The sequence below is a fragment of the Podarcis cretensis genome (assembly GCF_951804945.1).
Source record: "Podarcis cretensis genome assembly, chromosome: 7".
Classification (NCBI taxonomy): domain Eukaryota; kingdom Metazoa; phylum Chordata; class Lepidosauria; order Squamata; family Lacertidae; genus Podarcis; species Podarcis cretensis.
Window position 1 is genome coordinate 79,995,571 of NC_137176.1, and position 13,772 is coordinate 80,009,342.

General features: G+C 42.9%; 1 protein-coding gene and 1 long non-coding RNA gene across 26 annotated transcripts in view; one reads left to right on the top strand and one right to left on the bottom strand.

Annotated features, from left to right (window-relative positions):
* The window catches only part of LOC307220600, a 54,650-nt gene extending 52,776 nt beyond the window's left edge, over positions 1 to 1,874 (top strand). For both annotated transcript variants that reach the window (XR_013840971.1, XR_013840972.1), the window contains exon 2: positions 193 to 1,874. This is a non-coding gene — a long non-coding RNA (uncharacterized lncRNA). The remainder of the gene's footprint in view (positions 1 to 192) is intronic.
* The window catches only part of MTSS1 (MTSS I-BAR domain containing 1), a 161,519-nt gene continuing 149,223 nt past the window's right edge, over positions 1,477 to 13,772 (bottom strand). For 13 of the 24 annotated variants that reach the window (XM_079984273.1, XM_079984264.1, XM_079984257.1 and 10 more), the window contains 3 exons: positions 13,408 to 13,572; positions 5,784 to 5,955; positions 1,477 to 4,944 (listed from right to left, as the gene is read on the bottom strand). In XM_079984273.1, the coding sequence (XP_079840399.1) occupies positions 4,259 to 4,944; positions 5,784 to 5,955; positions 13,408 to 13,572 (1,023 nt within the window). In that variant the 3' untranslated portion in view covers positions 1,477 to 4,258. The remainder of the gene's footprint in view (positions 4,945 to 5,783; positions 5,956 to 13,407; positions 13,573 to 13,772) is intronic. The other 11 variants (XM_079984271.1, XM_079984275.1, XM_079984274.1 and 8 more) reach the window with 1 other exon arrangement.

Genomic DNA, 13,772 nt, shown 5'->3' on the forward strand with positions numbered 1-13,772 from the left:
GTGTGAACATCCAAGTGTGGACTATGGTAGCACCTCATCTGCCTCAGTACAGTGGTACCTCGGGTTACAGATGCTTCAGATTACAGACTCTGCTAACCCAGAAATAGTACCTTGGGTTAAGAACTTTGCTTCTGGATGAGAACAGAAATTGCGCAGCAGCGGGAGGCACCATTAGCTAAAGTGGTACCTCAGGTTAAGAACAGACCTCCAGAATGAATTAAGTTCTTAACCCGAGGTACCACTATATGTTGTTTTAGTATCAGTATGTGCAGGGAGAAGAGCACCTTTTTAATTATGGAACCCCCTACCTGGAACTGTTTATAACGTCTTCTTATGCTGCTTCCAGAAGTTGAGCAGATTAACGCTTGGGCAAGTTTGAATCACATAGTTGGTATTACGACCCATTGCACAAAACAGTTTCTCCCAAAGTAGGGACACCCTCTGTTTAAAACGCTTGCCCCATTGCCCAGTTATGTATTCTTGGGAGTCCTTATCCTCCAGATATTGGTGGGGAACGATGAGTGTGTTGACACTCTGCCCTTCTTAAGCAGTCTGGTTCTCTGTATAGGTTGGGAATTGCCTTATGCGAGCAGCAGTGTGGATATGAAATGCAGCAGACCTGGGCCATGGGCTGCCACTCAAGATTATTATTGCTCTAAAAGAGGGGTGGTGAACCTGTCTTTACAGGGGATGTTGCGGCACCCATCAGCCTCAGCTGCTATGGCAAATGATAATGGAAGCTGTAGGACCACTACATCTGGAGTTTCCCCATTCTTGTTCCAGAGAAAACGGCCTCTACATACCATGCTCAGGTCACCTCCAGAATTCACTCTGTTTTTACGTAATTCAGTAGCCATTTCACACTAAACCTATGAGGACAAAGCATTCAACGTATCATGCCCTTGTTGATGAAGATAAACTTATTGTAATAGGGTTGTATCCAACAAAGTCATCCTATTAGCACAATGATTTCCTACAATCAGGTGGGGAACGTAGGCAAGGGGGTTAAAGAGGATGTCTTGATGTGCAAGCCTAAGTTCTTGTGCTGCTACAGCCCGTATTTTCTTCAGTCATCAAGCTGTGCAATTGGATCCTCTTTCCAACCAAGTACAGTGAGATGCAGCTATGTTATACCATCCACTTTGTACTGGGAAGTCAACAAAATGTGGGTCACGCTGTTTTGTTAGCTGCCTTGGGAATACTTTGATGGGAAGGCAGGGGGAAAAGATAGAATTTTATTCCTGTGGCTGCAAATGGAAGGCTACAATGTCAGGTGAACATACACTGGAAGGTGTATGGAATATTCAAACACACTTCTCTTACCTGCAATGAAACGTTCCTTTTTTCTGTGTGTCAGTTTTGTGGTTAACGCCCAGTTCATACTTTGCTATATAATACGCTGGTGTTTAAAAAGGCATAGTGGCAAAGCCTTTTATTGAAATGGGGGTCATGGAGTAAGATTAGGCAACTAAAATATGAGGAGGTTTATTAGCAGGTCTTTATTTATAATATAGGCTGAAGCAATCATTACAATGTAGAAGGGTAACACAGTTAACAGCAATTTTTTATTTATAGCAATTCAGAACAAAAATGCATGAGGGGAGAGGTCAACTCTCAGTACAAACTAGCAACTAAACCACAATAACTTACCATTAGAAACATCTTTTCCTTTAAAAAACGGTGACACTGCTTTTACAATAGGCAAGGAACACACACCAAAAAAAATTAAACCCAACAGAATGATTCAAAGTGGTTTGTTACACCCTAAACATTGAATTTTGGCAACAGTTTTGATAATAAAATTTTAAACCAAGAGTAAATCCTAGTGTTTAAAGAACTAAAGAGGAGCTGCACTTCTTGAATACAGCTGGATTTTTTTTAAAAAAAATGTTTTGTATGCATACCTTTTGGATCCAATCCATCAGGAATTTCTCCTGCCCAAGCCCCACAAAAACTAACGGGAATTACACAAGAGTACTGCTGAGCCCTTGTGAAATGCCAGCTGATTTCAACATGAAGCTTGCCAGGAGATGATCGTGACCCCCTGCATCCATTTTAGTCCAATTACTGTTTTCCCCGCCCCACCTTAGTTTAGTGATGGGGAAAAGATCTTGAAGCATCATTTGCAGAACGCATCCGCTATTTCATCAAGATTGGGTGGGCTTAATTATACCAGAGGCACTACTTGTTTTAATGTATGTTTCGAAGTAATAAGGAGCTTGTTTTTCATCAAAGGAGAGCTTTATCAATGCTTGATCATGCTTTTTTTGTCTTGTGTGTTTTTTGTTTTGTTTTTCGCTTCTGAAGCCATAACTTAAAAAAGTGTTAAGCAACCACAGCAGTGTAAATGTATATAGAACACAGTGACTATAACAGTTTTACAATACGTCTCACATCCAATGCAGTTATGTATTTAAAGCATAAGAGGTTATGTAGGCAAGATGGCAGCCAATAGGAGTCTCAAGAATGTCCGTGGAGGAGTAGATGTGTGAGCATACGCCCAAATGAGCTCCTCCCGCTGTAGGGGCTACTTCTCTGCAACCACCAACACGCAGGTCTGTTGAACCGTTATTCCGCTTGCGTTGCCCATATAGAGATAAGGCAGACGGTATTCGTTTAGACTGCAGAATGCTTTAAAAGAAAAAGACACAACCCACAAAACTGCAGCACACCCGTGGTGCACGAGTGATGCACGTTTTCTACCGACCCCATGAAATGGATTATAATCACAGCAATTTTCATGTTAAGAAAAGAGAAGGAAAAAACCCCCCACCTATAAATTTATTAACAGCTTTCCTAAAATTCGTTGCTAAGAAGTCTCTTTTAAAAAAAAAAGGTCAACCCCCTGTAACCCCTGTAATAAATAAAAAAAGCAAAGCTGTGTGCCCGTTCCCTCCCGCATTCCCCCAAAGCTTTTAGCATTTATGAAAAAAGCCAACCCAAAATGTCACTTAAGAGAAGGAAAAACAGGCCCCTTACGATAAACGTTTCTCATTTCATCAGAATTCTCAGCTGGTTCCCCATCAGATCAAGTTGTTTCCTCAAAACTAGTGGGGTGTTTGCTGTTTGTTTGTTAAGCTGCCCAGCCTGCTGAGCATAGCCAGTTTAATGAGAAGTTTTTAACTAAGAACTCCCTGGTAAATCTCCCCACCACAACCCTTTTCAAGTCTACGAATTTCTTTCTCTCCACTTCTACGTTACTGTCCCCTAACAAAAGAAAAAGAAAAAAAACGAGACAACGTGAAGGGAGAAAACAAAAAAAGGTTCTTAAGTCTAACCTGGCTTAAGATGGCATGACTTGACAAAAGTTGTTGCTTATGCAGTCCTGAAGACAAGGGTGGGGTGGAATAATACAAATTATGATTATTAAAAGGAACAGTCCGCAGAGGCTCTTCTTAGGAAGGAGATCTTATGGAGCCTTGACAAATTTTAATGGGAGAGGCTAAACACAGGAGGTGTTCCTAGTGTAAAGCACCCATATACTTCCTACATAAACAAACACTGCAATCCAATATGGCTTATTCGGACGCATGTATCTTGAAGCTACCGCTAAGCTACTTTTGTGCAACAGTAAAGTCCCTCCCCTTTTCCTATCCCCTAAATACTAACCAATTATAGGCTCTCCCCCTCTCTCTCTTCCACTATATATTGCTTTAATCAATCAAGCTGCTGTTTCCTGCCTTTCAAACATAAAAAAAAGTCACTGTACTTCAGCGAGGACCTTTTTCTTGCCACGTCCTTCGTACGTTAAAAAACAAAAGCTGGTTTTCGCATCCTTCTCATGACAAGGTGCTTTGCAAAAAAAATTAAAAATAAAAATTCCCGGGGAGAGCGAGAATGCATTACTACTCCTCTCTCCTTGCCGAAGTTTAAGCTACTTGATCTTCTTCGTACGCATGTAAAACTTTTTTTCCTTTTGTTTTGTACAAAGTGTTTATAAAAAAGTTACACAGGATTTGGCACCTTCAGGGTGGAAAAATCAAAAGGGAAACTCAGGTTAAAAATGTGCAGGAAAAAAATAATAATCAGCAGTATTTACAAAAAAAATTAAAAAAATCAGAAAGAGGCTGTGCCTTAAGCGTTTTAGTTTGCAGGTCCCCTCCCTCCTCCCACCCCCGCTGCCCTCCATTTTAAAGAACGTTTCCAGCTGCTTTGCTAATGAGCATCCTGCAAATTCTGATTGTACAGTGGAATGGACAGACAGACGGTTTCATCAGGTAGTCTCTGTTAAGCTGGTCAGCTGGCAGTGGTCCAGCGTCTAGGAAATGCGGGGCGCCGAGCGGTCGTTTGTGGTGGTCTTCTTCAGCTTCACGCCCCGGCGAATCGCATTGAGCATGTCTTCGCCTTGCGGGGCCTCTCCCAGATTCTGGTCCCCCAACTGAGGCACCGGCTGGCATGGGGGAGCAGTCATGTTGGGGCTCTCCCTTTCTCCGGGCTCTGCTTCCCTTTCCCCGGCTGCCTGTCTCTGCTCCTCTCCGGCATTTGGCTTCTGGCTCACAGCAGGAGGGTTGGCGGGTGCCTGACCGCTCCACGGCAAGCCTGCACCAACTCCAACTGGGTTGCCGCCTCCGGCCTCTGGGCTTTGCTCAGGGCTTTCTTCAGCCCCACTTGGCACACTGGGCAGCCCCCCTGGCATGTCTGGGACAGTTGGCGTCTTGACCGGAATCACGGGAGTCTTGATGGGGATCGGCCCTGCCCCTATGGTCCCACGCCGGACCGTTGGTTTGGTGGAAGGGGTCCGCCGGATGGTCGCCACGCCGGGAGTAACCAGCACAGGCCCAAGGGTGGTGGGGAGGCCGGCGGTGGACGCAGGGCGCTTGGCGTGGAACATGCGGCGGTACGACTGGCTGATGTCGCTGTTTCTCGGAATAGTCGAAGACTTGTCGAATTCCTGCTGCTCCGGCTCTTGGTCCCCGCTGACGGAGAAATAGTCGTAGTCCGAAACTGGGGGTGGAAAAAGGCAAGTCAGGAAACTACGGCTGTTCAACTGCTGCGAGCTTTTATTTCACTGCCGCTAACTGCAGCAGGATGAGCAAAATTTACATGGGAGGCTTAGTTTGGTCAGAATGGAGTACAGTAGTACCTCGGGTTAAGAACTTTGCTTCAGGATGAGAACAGAAATTGTGCTCCGGCGGCAGCGGGAGGCCCCATTAGCTAAAGTGGTACCTCAGGTTAAGAACAGTTTCATGTTAAGAACAGACCTCCAGAACGAATTAAGTTCTTAACCCGAGGTACCACTGCACAGCGGTACCTTGGTTGTCAAACTTAATCCATTCCAGGAGTCCGTTCGACTCCGGGAACCGTTCGGAAACCAAGGCGCAGCTTCCGATTGGCTGCAGTAGCTTCCTGCAGTCAAGTGTAAGCTGCGTCGGAAGTTCAGCTTCCAAAAAACGTTCACAAACCGGAACACTTAATTCTGGGTTTGTGCCATTCGGGAGCCAAGCCATTTGAGAACCAAGGTACCACTGTATATGTAACTTTTCCAGAGTTAATGCTAAATACATTACTCCTGGCAAATGAGCCACCGTAACTGCTAGAGGGATATGAAATTTCGTGTCCTGGGCTTTTAGACTCTTCTACCCATGTCTTATCTAAAACCAAAGGGACATATTGGTTGTCAGATGTGAAATAACGTTCTTTTCAGCTCTCCTTGCTACCATCTCTTCAACGCATGATGAGCCTTTGTAAAAATGCACAAAGTCTGCAGCATGCAGAAAGGCTTGAGAGGTGCAGCAACTTGCTTGGCTTGGCCGTTCCAAAAAAGCAAAAGATGGGACACGCACATTGCTTACCTTGCGAGGGGATGGTGTCCTCTGAGCAGCAAGGTGTGGTTGTTTGGGTGCTGTAGCCGCTGGAACACTGCAGGGAATCCCGGCTGCTCCTCTGAGTGTCCAGCTGCAGCCCTCGAGTCAGAGCCAGAGCCAGCTCTTCGCAGGCCTCCATCTCCTCTCCTTGCTAAAAAAGACAAGAGAGGCCTCTTGTTAGGATTGCGGAACAGGGATAGCTAGGATGATCCCCAAGGGCCTCTTGCTGTGACGACCCCTTCCGCACAAAGCAGATTATTACAAAATTATTCCCGTTAGATGATCAGACCAACCAAAACGTCACAAAGTACTGTATTTTTCGCTCCACAGGACACATTTTTTTCTTCCTAAAAAGTAAGGGGAAATGTCTGTGCGTCTTATGGAGCGAATGTGTGGTCCCTGGAGCCAAATTACCCAGGGGCAAAAAGCAGATCATGCCGCTGCTTCTTCTTCTTTTCTTTTTTTTTTGAAAGAGGGAGGTGGGTGTTGAAACAAAGCCGCTGATCGTTTGCCGATCGGGGAGAGATATAAGGGACGCTAGAGGTAAAGACAGCAAACTTGCAAAGGGGGGGGGGGAACAGGAAGACTAAAGCAATAAGGAGAGAAATTAGAAGAAAAGGAGGAGCAAAAAACTGCTCCAGGTAAGGAAAAGACACTACGGCAAACAAGAGGGAAGGGAGTGTTGAAAGGAAACAGCTGATCGGTGGGATCGGGAGAGAGATGAGGGACGCTAGCGGAGGCTGCCTGGGAGGGGGAAGGTAAAAGCCCATGGATCCTCAGGATTTTTTTTTTTTTTTAATAATATTTTATTGAGATTTTTAAATACCAATGCAAAATTAGTAAACAATGTAACGTATTTCATAACATAGTTTCATAACTTCTTTGGACTCCCTCACGTCTCCCACTCCCACTTACATCATTATAAATTTTTGCCAGCAATTTATCAACTTGTTTGCGTTCTTATGTCCCGCTTGTTTAAATATAATTAATAATTCTCCAAAAAATTTATATTTTCCTCAATCTCACTTATCATCCTAATTCCAACTATTTTAGTGGTGCTCAATTGTTTGTGATCTAGCATCCTTATTAACATTCAACCAAATTACAATATTTTTGTAGGTAAATCTTGAATTTCTTCCAATCTTCTTCAACCCTCTCCTCTCCCAGGCCTCGGATTCTGCCGGTCATCTCAGCCAGTTCCATATAGTCTATCAGTTGCATCTGCCATTCTTCCAGTGTGGGTAGATCTTGGGTTTTCCAATATTTAGCGATGAGTATCCTTGCTGCCGTTGTTGCATACAAGAAAAAAGTTCTGTCCTTCTTTATCACCCTCTGGCCGACAATACCCAGAAGAAAGGCCTCTGGTTTCTTAAGGAAGGTATACTTAAATACCTTTTTCAACTCATTATATATCATTTCCCAGAAAGCCTTCACTTTAGGGCACGTCCACCAGAGGTGAAAGAATGTTCCTTCATTTTCTTTACATTTCCAACATTTATTATCAGACAGGTGGTATATTTTGGCAAGTTTAACTGGGGTCATGTACCATCTATATATCATTTTCATTACATTTTCCTTCAAAGCGTTACAAGCAGTGAAGTTCAACCCAGTGGTCCACAACCTTTCCCAGTCATCAAACATGATATTATACCCAATATCCTGTGCCCACTTTATCATAGCCGATTTAACCGTTTTGTCTTGTGTGTTCCATTTTAACAGCAAGTTATACATTCTTGAAAGTACCTTAGTCTTAGGTTCTAACAGTTCTGTTTCCAATTTCGATTTCTCCACCTGGAACCCTAACTTTTTGTCATTTTTAAAAACTTCTTTAATCTGAGCGTAGTGTAACCAGTCTCGCACTTTATCCTTTAATTTCTCCAAACTCTGCAATTTCCAATTGTCTCCATCTTTTTCTAGTATTTCCCAATATTTTGGCCATTTGGCCTCCATATTGGGTCTTTTTCGGGCCTTAGCTTCCAGAGGTGAAAGCCACCTTGGAGTTTTGTTTTCCAATAAGTCTTTATATTTTGTCCAGACATTAAACACTGCTTTTCTGACAATATGGTTCTTAAAGGCCTTATTGATCTTAACCTTGTCATACCATAAGTATGCATGCCAACCAAAAGCGTTATTGAAACCTTCTAAGTCCAATACGTCAGTGTCTTCGAGAAGTAGCCAATCTTTTAGCCAGCAGAAAGCTGCGGCTTCATAATACAACTTTAGGTCTGGCAGGGCAAAGCCCCCTCTTTCTTTCACACCAGTTAATATCTTAAACTTAATTCTGGGCTTTTTGCCCTGCCAGACAAACTTAGAGATGTCTCTCTGCCACTTCCGGAAGCACTCCGTCTTGTCCACAATCTGCAGTGTTTGGAACAAAAACAACATTTTTGGCATTTTGATAGCAGCGATTCGGCCTAACAAGGAAAGTTTCAATTTTGTCCAACTATCTAAGTCTCTCTTAATTTCTGACCAACATTTTTCATAGTTATCCTTAAATAGACTCAGATTTTTTGCTGTTATGTTTACCCCTAGGTACTTTACTTTTTTAACCACTTTTAATTCTGTCTCTCTCTGAAACCGTTCTGACTCTGTATCTGTCAATTTTTTCCCAACACCTTAGTTTTCTGTTTGTTTAATTTAAAACCCGCCACCCGACCAAAGTCTTGAATCAATTGTAATACTCTTTTCGTACTAGATTCTGGCTCCTGCAGGGTCAAAACTAGGTCATCTGCAAAAGCTTTAAGTTTATATTGTTTCGCTCCGACCTGAATTCCTTCCACCAACCGGTCCTCTCTAATCATATTCAAGAGCACCTCCAGGACCGAAATAAAAAGCAAAGGGGAAATGGGGCAGCCTTGTCATGTTCCTTTTTCAATTTTAAACTCTTCTGTAACCACATTGTTAACTATCAATTTGGCCTTTTGTTCTGAATATATTGCATCAATCCCATTCTCAAAACCCCGTCCCACTCCCATTTCTTTTAAATTTCCCTTCATAAATTTCCAGGAAATATTATCAAAGGCCTTCTCCGCATCTATAAAAATTAATACTGCTTTTGTATTTATATCTGTTTGCAGAAGTTCCAAAATGTCAATAATGTTCCCTGTATTGGCGAACAAATGTCTACCTGGGAGAAAGCCTGCCTGGTCCTTGTGGATTACTGCATTTAGAACTTTTTTGAGTCTACTTGCCAAAATGTCTGCAAATATTTTGTAATCCACATTTAAAAGAGAGATGGGACGATAGTTCTTAAGTTGTGTCTTTTCAGCTTCCGATTTTGGTATCAATGTGATAAAGGCTTCCTTCCACGATTCCGGCGCCCTCTTCCCCTCCATAATTTCATTGCTAACCTCCATCAATGGTTGTATCAAGTAGTCTTTTAATGTCTTATAATACTTGGAGGTCAACCCATCTGGCCCTGGAGATTTGCCCAGTTGCATGTTCTGAATGGCTTGTTCAATCTCTTGTCGTGTTATTTTACAGTTCAAGATTAATCTATTTTCTTGTGACAATTTTGGTAGTCCATTTTTTCCCAAAAATTGTTTAATCTCAACCTCATCTTGCGGCCCTTGAGTGTATAATTTTTTGAAGTATCTCTGGAAGCACTTTCTAATGTCTGCCGGGTTCTGAATGTTTCTTCCTTCAATCTCTAGATTTGTAACTGTATTTAGTTTTTGTCTCCTCTTCAACTGCCAAGCTAGCAGTTTATTTATTCGCCGATTCAAAAGTTTTTTGTTTCATTAGTTTAACCTTCCACTCTATTTCCTGATTTATCAATTTAGAATATTGAGCTTGATAAAGTTTAATTTCTCTCAGAATCGGCTGTGACTTCGGGTTTGATCTTAACTTCTTCTCTAATTCTTTGATTTTCTCCAAGATCTTATCTTTTCTCTCATTTTGTATCTTTTTCTTTACAGCATTCTGTTGTATCAAGAACCCCCTCATCACAGCCTTACTTGCATCCCAGATAATTCTTTTTTCCACCGTAGTGTTCATGTTTATCTCGAAGTAATCCTTCAAAGCTTTTTGGGCCTTCTTAATAATCTCCTGATCTCTAAACAAGTTGTCATTCATCTTCCATCTAAAGGAACCGGTTGGTAATAGTGTCATATCCATCTTTACTGCGTTATGGTCGGAGCAGGTCTTTGGGCAGATTTCCACCTTTCTGGCCTTGGGTGCCAGACCTCTAGATATCCATATTTGGTTGATTCTTGTCCAGGTCAGCTGGGCTTCAGAGAAAAATGTTCCCTCTCTTCCCAAGGGGTTCTTTGTTCTCCAGATGTCAATCAGATCCATATTGTCTGTCATTTCAAAAAAAGTCTTTGGTAGTCTGCTGTCTTTTGTGACGTTTTGGCTTTGTGACTTATCCATGTTAGTTGATACGACCCCATTCATATCTCCCATCATGATGATGTTGTTGTAGTCCAGATAATCCAACATAGTCTCATGCAACTTCTTATAAAATTCCGATTTCCCCTCATTAGGTGCATAAATTCCTAATATCAAAAGCTTCTCTCCTTGATGCTGTATCTCAATTGCCAAAATTCTTCCATGTTCATCTTTAAATAAAAATTTAGGTGACAGGCTCTCTTTTGCATATATCACCACACCTCTCTTCTTTACTCTGTCTGAAGATATAAATTCCTGGCCAAGTCTTTTATTTATTAACACTTTTCTATGGAGCCTAGTCACGTGTGTTTCTTGTAAACAAATAATGTCCAATTGTTCTTTTTTTAATATATGAAATATTTTCCTCCTTTTTTCCAGGATGTTACAGCCATTTATATTCCAACTCAAAAGTTGCAGAGACATCCTGAATAAATCTGGTTAATTTCCTGGGGGTGGTATCTTATTCACTGGATCTTCCGGTTCCGAAGGTGCAGGTACCGCCGGTGCTCCAGGCCCAGGAGGTAATTCAATTCCTTTTTGAAGGTCCTCTCCGTGTGCAATCAGAAATTTGTCTCTATCTTCCAATGTTCTGATTTTGACCTTCTTCCCTCTGAAGGTAAAGGATAATCCTTGAGGAAATTCCCACCTGAAGATAATTGAGTTGCTCCTCAACAGTCTGACCAATTCCAAGTAGGTAGATCTAAGATCCAACAGTTGTTTAGGAATTTCTTTATAAATTTCAATTCTTTTGTCCAAAATGTTCAGTGACTTTTCGTAGTGTAGACCCAAAATCTTATCCCTTTCCTCCTTTGATCTCAATGTTATCAAACAATCTCTGGGCTTCTCTTTCTTTGCCAGTCTTCCAAGCCTGAAAGCTGATACAATTTTCAAGTCCTTTTCCTCTAAATTCCAAAACTTGGAAAATTCTTTGGTCAAAAAGTCAGCTAAGTTGCCTTCTTCCGCTTCTGGTATCGACCTTATCCTTAGGTTACTCTCCCTATTCCGCAGTTCTATCATAGAGAGATAGGTCTGGTGTTCACCTACTTGTTTGCAGAGTGGTCTTACCTCTTGTTCTAAATTTCCAAGTCTTTGGCTAGTATCCTCAGCCAATTTCCGATTTTCTACTGTGGCCTCCGTCAGTTCTCCAATTGCTTGTACGTTCTGTGATACTTGACCAGTTAATCTATTTAGGCATTCTGTGTTTTGGTCAATTTTAGCTGTTTGTTCGTCAGCTTTCTTATCCAAAGATTCCACTCTCTTATCCAAAGATTCCAATTTTTCATAAATTTTCTCTAATATAGAAGCAGTTGCTCCTGAGGCCATATCTTCCAATTGTAATTGCTCAATTTCTCCCTCCCCTGCTTGTGGCAGAGAAGCAGCTTCTTCCTCTGAAGGCAGAGTAGGTACAGATGATCTACGTGTCTGTGAGGCTGAGGTTAAAGTTGTTAAAGTTGTTTGTCTGGTTTTTGGTCCCTTTTTTCTTGCGCCACTCATTCCAGAGTTATCTAAAAGTCAAGGTCAAGCTGAGTTGTTCCCATGAGAAAACAACAGCCCAGATGTTAACAATCAAACAGGAGGCCGGGAAAAGGAAAGTAAAATGATGTCACTGTTATAAATCCCAAATCCTCTAGGGGGAGCTTAAAATGTCTTTAGGAAAGAGATCAGGTCTGGTAAAATTACTAGAGTCAAGTTTAAAATCCAGGAACCTTCAATAACAAGTTTTAAGCAGAGTTAATATTGGCAGTCACAATTGTTTCAGACAGTGCATGCTGGTATTCCAAATGTTACTTCAAAGTAGCAAGTCCAAACTCCCTCAGATTGTTGCAATTTTTAATTCAAAGTGTCCAAATCTGCAAACTGACAGCTCAGTTGCTCAGGCAGCTCCAACACCTGGGTTTCTTACTCAAATTATATTTCCAATAGAAGAAAGGTATCACAATGCAAATAAAGAGCATAAATCAAATGCTTAAAAAGTCCTTGTTTGCTTACAGGAAAATTCAATGGGTGCTCAGATCAATTAAGTTAAAAATTTCTTTCTTTGCCTCCACTCCTCCAGCTCTTTGCTTTGAAGTTCAGTGACAGCGGAAGACGGACTTCCTGTTTTTACGTCACTCCGCTTTCAGCCAAATTCAGTAGTTTTTAGTCTCAGATTTTATAAAGTCCTTCTTTACTCACGGGTTGTTGGTTTTCCGAATCAGAAGTTTTCAGGAACAGAGGTCAGCGCTCACCGGCAGCAGCAGCGCGGCTTCACTCCGCGGATTGCGAAACGACTCACAGCGCCGCTACCCCCTCCACGTTCCGGAGCCCCTTACGGGGTTCCTTCAGCGCTTTGGGGGTCGCTTCTGGTGCCCACCGAGTCTCAAGACCACAGGCTCTTGCTGCCTGTGGGTTTCCAAAGTGGGTCTCCGCTTCGCCGTAGCGGACGACCCAATTCCGCGGAGCTTCCTCCTCACTAGTGGAAGAGGACCGCCATTACCGTTCGCGCCGCCTCCGGAAGTGGAAGGAGAGATGAGGGACGCTAGCGGAGGCTGCCTGGGAGGGGGAAGGTAAAAGCCCATGGATCCTCAGGATTTTTACATTGGGTCACCATTAGATCACATAGCACATAGCATGTCCATGGGTACACCCTGCACCAAAAAAATCACGTATCCACTGTTTCCTGAGGCTGCAATGGTGCAAAAATGTGGTTACAAAGCATGGATCCACATGGATTCGCAGGATTTTTGCAGTGGGCTACCCCAAACTCACCATCAGATCACATGTCTGTGGCCACAGCATGAACCACAAAAATCATACCTCCACTGTTTCGTTCAGAATATTTTTCTTCTTGTTTTCCTGCTCTAAAAACTAGGTGCATGTTATGGTCAGGTGCATCTTATGGGGCGAAAAATACGGTAAGTGTTCAAGCTCTGCAAGTAAGCACAACAGTAAGAGCTGTCCGACAGTGGAGCGGGCTCTCTCAGGAGGATGTGGGCTCCTTCCTTCCTTGTTTTAAGCAGAGGTTGGATGGCCATCTGTCACGGATGCTTTAGCCAAGATTCCAACATTGCAGGGGGCTGGAGTGGATGACCTTTGGGACCCTTCCAACTCTACGATTCTATGATAAGCAGCAAATGTCTGTGCAGCTTAGAAGACCATAGGGGCTCAGTTGGGCCCATTCGGAACTGGATGAACAGGTCTACCGGGGACACAACAAAGAACAAGAGAGTCTCACCCTTGGGGCAGCCGACACAGTCATGCTCCGAGGTCTCTGAGCTTCCTCGGTGGCCAGAGCTGGTCCACTCTGTGCTCCCCCAGCGGGGTCTCCTTCTCGTTTTTCCTTCCGGCGTTGCAAAGTATTTACCAAGGGCTGGTCATAAGGACCTGGCTTAGCCCAATCCTAGAGGAAAAATCCCATTAGTCAAAAGTTTACGCAGATTGCATATTCTCTGCAAAGATACGTGCTGGGCTCTCTGCTTTTTATTAAAGGAAAGTCACCAGTCTTAAGATGTTGTTTTTCTGAACTCATGTACAGCTTTGCCTTCAAAGCAAGGCACAGGCCAGCTTGACTCCATTGCAGGAGCAACAGCACAGCAGCGA